The sequence below is a fragment of the Necator americanus genome, chromosome III (genome assembly GCF_031761385.1).
Source record: "Necator americanus strain Aroian chromosome III, whole genome shotgun sequence".
NCBI classification, from domain to species: domain Eukaryota; kingdom Metazoa; phylum Nematoda; class Chromadorea; order Rhabditida; family Ancylostomatidae; genus Necator; species Necator americanus.
Window position 1 is genome coordinate 5,974,316 of NC_087373.1, and position 6,945 is coordinate 5,981,260.

Sequence of the window (6,945 nt, forward strand, 5' to 3'; positions counted from 1 at the left end):
AATCTTATGAATCGCTGAAGGGGAAAAAAACGAGTGAGATTCCCGGAGAAAGCCAAGATAAGGCGGAGAAACAGTTGCTATCAATGATTTAAATAGTCACACAGTTCGGCTGAGTCATATAGACGGAAATGATTAAGCTCATTAAAGACGGGAAAACATCAAGGACATAAGTTCGACGAACTCCTGCAACTTATCGGAGAACGGAGCTGGACGACGTGGATGTGAGGAGCGGTCACCTCAGCCACCTCGCCGCAATCACCACCACCACCACCACTAAGGTGCGTCTAATCACTAATGTCCATACTCAGACGTTGAATGTGGCCATTTTTTTGACTCACAAATTTTTCAGAAAGAAAAAATGCACATAAAAAGACAAAAAAGCCATAGTGTTTTATTTAAGGTGATTTTTTTTCGCGGTCAGAGATTCAAGTGTTATGCCCTTAAAGGCGGAGAGCGTTTTTTTCCCCTGAAGTTCTAAACAGTGAAAAGAACAAGAGTAAATAAATTAAATATATAAATAATATATACATATCATTATGTATTATTATTATATATAAATACTGCGATAATCCCAATTTAAAAGTACAAAAATAACAGAATAGAAGACAAAATCTTGCAAAAAAAAACGAAACAAAATAAATGGATAAAAATACACAGAAAACAGTAACTGATCAACCTAGTACTTTCTACGGTAATTTCGATTAAAGTACTAAAGAAATTAAACAATATATAAAGAGAGTGGAATTTAAAAAATTAAAGAAAAACAATTTAAAATAAATACATTAAAAAAGTATAAATGAAAACCCAAAAAGATGAAAAAAATATTTTATAGGGTATTATAAATAAAGTAAGTATAGAAATAAGTATAGAAAATATTTTATAGGGTATGATTAAAAAATACATAAAGATGACCAAATTTGAAAAAAAAAATAGAAGAAAAACAAAACAAAATAAATGGTCAACGTTTATGAAGAAAAGCATAAACAGACAGCAAAGGAAATATTTTCAAATGATAATTTCAAAAAAAAAGAAGTTTTGTATAGAGATATCGTGTTGTACGTTGGAACAACACGTTCGTAGTCACTCCACGAACACTCACACACTCACACGATGATGATGGACTGACATCGGTCCGAAAACGTGTTGTAAAACGCGCCAAAGTCAGGCTGGGGGAAAAAAAGCTGGATGAGGATCCCAGCGCTGAATGAAGGAATGCCACGGCCGAGCAATGCCCGTTCGGCTACGGACATAGCGATGTCCGTGAACGATGAACACAAAAGAAGTAGCTGGAAGAAAATTAACGAAAACGTATCGATTCCCCGAGAGGAGTAGACATGGAGTTTTGGCTACATCCACAAAATCGTTACGTAGATATGATCGTACTAGACCCAACAAGGACATATAGCGTGGAATAAGTAAATAGGTGGAACAACTAGGTTCTTTCCGGAAAAAAAACTCGTTGAACCACGGAAAACCAGTCGAATGACCGTATTTCAATAAAAGAACGTTTCGCACGGAAAGAATAAACCAGGTTTCAAGAGGTTTCCATGAAAAAAAAGAAAAACCCACTTGGCCCATAGCTATTTCAACCTCTTTGAGTTTTAGAGGGAAAATCCAGATTTTTTTAAAGACATAAGAACATAAGAGTCTAATCCATTCCTTGCCGTGCCCACTCGGATGTCCTTGGAGTGAGATTAGAAGGTGTAGGAAAAATAAGAGAAAAAGAAAGGATGAAAATAACACTCTAGAGATAAAAATAATACTCTGGAGGTGAAAATTACAAAAAAAAAAACGACTTTCAGGGTAATTAAGACTCGACCCTCCTGCAATGTTCAATAAGAAAAAAACTTTACTCTCTCCTCCAATTTCCAGTTTTTGCAATAATCCTATCTTTCAAGGTTCTTGAAACTTTTTTTTTTGAGAGATGCTCTTAAAAACCTCTTCTTCAAAAAACACTTTCATTTTCTTTCACTACTAAGTTTTTCTGCACAAGAGGAAGAAAAAGTCGGTTCGAAAGAGATTCGCCAAAAAAAAAAAAAATAACTTGATGGATTTGCCATTACGAAAGTTTTTTCAATACTAAACCTAAACTTTGCGAGTTTATATTTCTTTAAAAAAAAGAGAAAAATCATCTATGAGGTGACTTCATTGAATAGTTTGCCGTTGAAAGATCATTGAGCAAATTTTCAGAGTGTAACGAAAAAATTGGAGAAGAAATGAATTTCTAGGATAAAGCAAAGGTGACGGATTTTAAGGGAATAATCCATTTTAAGGATCATATGAAATGATTCCTGTAGGTCAATCAACAAGTTTTCTTTTGGAAATTTTCATGCCTGTCTCAATGTACAGCGCCTTTTTCAATAGCTTCTATTATAGCTTCCAGCACATCAAAAATAGTGAAAATTTTAACTACTTATTTTTTCTTATCTCAATTTGTTTGTTCTTGTTGTTGAAATGTTGTTTTGCTCAGTATTCCACCTTTAAATTCATTTCTTCCACGATTTTTCATTACACTACGAAGATTTACTCACTGCTCCCTCAACAACAGACCAACGCTGGGTGTCATCTCATAAATTCAACGATTGCAAAGCAATAAAATTGCACAGAAGTGCAGAGAAAAAAAAAAACGAAAATTGAAGGTTGCGAAATTCTTTGCAAAAGCAAGTCAATGACGAAAATTTCGAGAAAAATTTCAATTTCATCACAAGAATTGACATTTTTAATTTTCCGTCTTTCCCAGCATTTTTCTAGATTTTAAAGAATTTTTTCAGCTTTTGTAAATCTTGACAACATCTTACCGCATCACTCCTGGGGTTTTTTTCTTTGATTTTTCAAATACGTTAATTTTTGGTTGGATAAGTTCATAGAATTTTGACGATAATTATTGACAAGCTGTGAAAATAAATGAAAGCCAATATGTCGTTTCTGTCGGAAAAGAAAAACACCAGAAAATTCTTGCACGCCTTTTTTCGCCGACGTCGCTGGAAAAGAGTTAATAACTCTTCCAGTTCCTAACCAAATTCCACCTAATTCGATCATCGATCATTTCAGGAAGTGACGATAAAGATTACAATTGACAACTATGATTTCTAGGATAATTTCCATGCAAAAGTTCATGGATGTGTAACCAGACATGGCCAGGTTTGGAAATACTAATATTTTGCATCTTTTCAAATCGAATGTTTATGTTTCCCCTTAGAAAAAAATTAGAAGGCAGTCATGGAGTTTTTTCATAAGAAATAATTGTTTTAACCGCTTATAATTCTTATAATGCTATCACAATATTACTTATGATTCTTTCCTAACTTAGTAAATAAGGATTTATTTCGATAAACTAATATCATTAATAATTAATAATAATTTATAATTAATATCTAATTTACTACTACTACTACTAATAATAATAATAATAATAATAATAATAATAATAATAATAATAATAACTCATAAAAAGTTTTTTGCAGCTTCGTACGCAAACCAAGCAGCGAAAAGACTAAAAAGCGTTGATTCGTCGATGAAAAAGCAAAGTTATCCAGCAAGATTCCACAGTGAAAAAAAAACTCTGGAAAAAAACACGTGAAGAAATTTCCCGAGAAGTCTGTGAAGAGGAAAAAACGACGCCATATCCGTAGTTTGCATGGAGGAACACTGTTGAGCGATGAGTGCGATTTAAATGCATTTCCCGCATCGAACGAAGGTCGTCGGTCGGTCGTTCGGTCGTTCGTTCGGTCGGTCGGTTTTTTCTATTGTATTCAGAGCGAACACATATGTGGCGAGGTGCGAGGTGCGAGGTGCGAGCACGTCCCGGCCGGCCGGCCGACTCTTCTGGATCATGTGGACGTCGGACATGTACCCATTCAAGGCGTGTGACGGGGGCATGTACTTAACACATTACCCGCACGGCACTACACCACAGGTGCGTTTTTACTCCGTAGAATCGAATATTTACGTGGTGCACTTGCGCCGGAAAATTGATTCTAAAAAAACGTCTCATATACTGAATGAGGAAAAAAAAAACTCCACGATGTTGGAAATGCTAGAAGCTTATATTTCACTAGGAAATAAACACAAATCTGTGTATCTGTGGGCGCGGAGAGCGCGCTGTTCCGAAGCGCTGAAGTGGTGTACGATAGCAAAAAAAATCGTTCAAGCGTTCATTTGATTGTATACACACAAGCACACATATATCTGGGGGAGGAGGGCAATAAAACCCCGGAGGGAACCGCAAATCGCAATCCTCCTCCCTCGATTACGAAATGCAAACCGATCCTCGTCCCTTCATCGTAGTCGCCGTTGTCACCGAGTCCGTTGAGCTGACCACAGACACACACAACGTGCCCCCCGTCGCCGTCCAAAGGTTACCTCCTCGTCCTCCTCCTCGTCCTCCTCCTCCTCCTCCTGCTCCGTCTGTTTTGATGGACACACAAAACGGTGACAAATGTTTGTTCCAGTCGATGATTTGTGTGAAAATAAAATCGGCTGACCGCTTTTAAAAGATGAAGTGTCGGTGAAAATTTAAATTTTCGGATAAACATGGTGGTAAAAGGTACATAAATAAGAAGACAAACAGAAGTATATAGGATATATTGATGTTAATAACATTAGATTTCATAATTATTCAATATTATCCGTGTGAAATATTGGAAGGAAATGGTTTCACTCATAAAACCGATTTTTCTCCAGCCAACGATTGCCTATAACTAGCAAAAACACCAGAATCGGACCAAAAAACCTTCCTCAGATTTCTTTTTCCCCACTTCAATTTGCTTTACAATTAGAAAAAATTGCTACCAAAACCAATCGGACCAACAAAAAAAAAACCTTTCCTTGACCTTATTCCCCACTTTTGTTATAAATAATTATTTTGAATTTGTTATATAAATTTGTTGTTGTTGTTGTTGGTTAATTTGCAATTCTCATACAATAACCATAAAGATCGGTCGGCATATTGTTAGATGAAGCTAAACAACAGATAAGGATTTTCTTCAGAAAAATAAAAAATTAAATAAATAGCATAAAATATAAACAAATGTTCTGTCTTAGATAAAATTCCTTATCGTTTATCTGAATCTTAATAGTCGTAAAAATATGATTCACTATTCACTTCATTATTTCTCCTGAATTTCTTTGAAATTTCGTTTTCGTTTAAGAATTTCCCTGACGATTTCACTCGATTCAAACAAAAGCAATCAACACATCTTCACTCCATTTCACTCAAATCATCCTCACTTTCAAAAATTTTCAATAATTTAGTCTAATTAAGTCCAGTACCTTGGTCCAAGTCCCCACAAAATGAAAGAAAAGTTGATGAAAAGGGTTCGCTAAGATTCTTTCAGAGGAGGAAGTGCAGATAAATATGCGTACAACGAGAACTTACACAAATACAGAAAAACCAACCGTATTTGATCAAATAAGCAGCTAAGAAAGAGATTTCCTCCCGAGAAGGGAGAGTTATCTATGTATTTACATGGCAACGTACTATTGAGAAATATCTCTGAGACTCACAACTCAATAACTCCGCCCAGTCGTTTTTTTTTTTGCCTCCACACTCACTAGGTCCCAATAATGTGGTTGCACCCTGCAGGGAACATGCAAATTTTATTAGCGACATTCGAAAAAAGCAGTATATTCAATAAATAGAATAGAACGTGGATGTTCACGGTTCAATGGTCAGGTAAAACGGTTCCCCTTCGTACCATCGCGGTTTTTATTTTAGGATTTTCACACATGAAAGGAATCCGCAGGAATTGTGAGATAGGATTTTCTATAGTCTAAATACTACTGGATTTTAATTGAAAATAAAATAATTGCATATACATTACGCACTTTCACCAAAACTCTTTCAAGGCAATAGAAATCAGGAGAAATATGTGATTATAAATTCAAGAAAAGTTCCGGAGAAAGAAAATTAATCTGATTTGTAAATTGATCTCATTCGGTATTTTGTGCAAAATTCTATTCCAATGAGATCATTTTAAAAATCAGATTAATTTGAAAACTTGCTTATTTAATATCATAACTGGACTATAAAACCATATAATTGATTCTATCTTGTCTACAGATTTCCTTCGATCCGTATCCAACTCCGTTTGTGCACCATGACATCCTAAATATTGGCTTTCCCTAGGAATTAGTGGAGATCCGTATAGTCAAATAATGATGATTGTTGATTTATGTTATTTAAATATTTACACATATAAATGAGGCAGCTAAAGGTGACGCAAGACAACTAGCACATGAGAAGAATGCAAGGAAAATGTAATAGACGCTTTTAAAAGATTCTAGATAAAACCTCTTGAGAGATACTATGACAAGAGAGGTAAAAAAATCCAGGGAAAAAAGAGTTTACAACTGGAGTTTGCATGAAGCGTTGTGAGTACGAATTTTCAGAAATCTCTGATATTACAAGAAAACAGCAGACCTCTAAGAGCTTTCTCGTTTTCTCGCAATGTCCGAAAATTCTGGAAATTAAGGCTTAGTATAATGTCGGATGCTCAAATCCTTATAGATTCCGACAATCTTGGAATGGTGTGATTTTATTGTTGTTTTCGGAGCGAGGTGATAAACGGGAAATTTTCTAGAAGCTTCTTTATAGGAAGATTTTATCGCTATTTAGGAAGCTGAAGTTTTGAATGATGTAGGAGTAAAAAAAATGTGAATAATTGCTACAACTAACTATAGGAAAAGCTATACACCATCGTTAACTCTGGAAAAACACTGAAATCCCTGAAAGACAGGAAACGAACGGCAATCTAGAGAGCTGACACCTTTGGTTGCTGGTTACCGGTTACTGGCAGTACTTATGTCTGCTCGAGCAGCCGCAACACATCCGCAGCAACTCGCTCACGCCTAAGTATTAATCTAGACTACAACTTGCGACTTCAGTGCCTCAAAAGAAACCTCATTTTGACACTTCTCGACCTCTTCACCATAATTATTCCCTTA

At 35.5% G+C, this 6,945-nt stretch overlaps 1 protein-coding gene across 1 annotated transcript; it reads left to right on the forward strand.

The window, feature by feature from the left end:
- Positions 1-4,256: 4,256 nt before the first annotated feature.
- Positions 4,257-4,493, forward strand: RB195_008731 (uncharacterized protein; the record flags this gene model as incomplete). The annotated part of the gene is made up of 1 exon (XM_064195368.1): positions 4,257-4,493. The coding sequence occupies one exon, from the start codon at positions 4,257-4,259 to the stop codon at positions 4,491-4,493; it is 237 nt and encodes a 78-aa protein (XP_064046513.1).
- Positions 4,494-6,945: the final 2,452 nt, after the last annotated feature.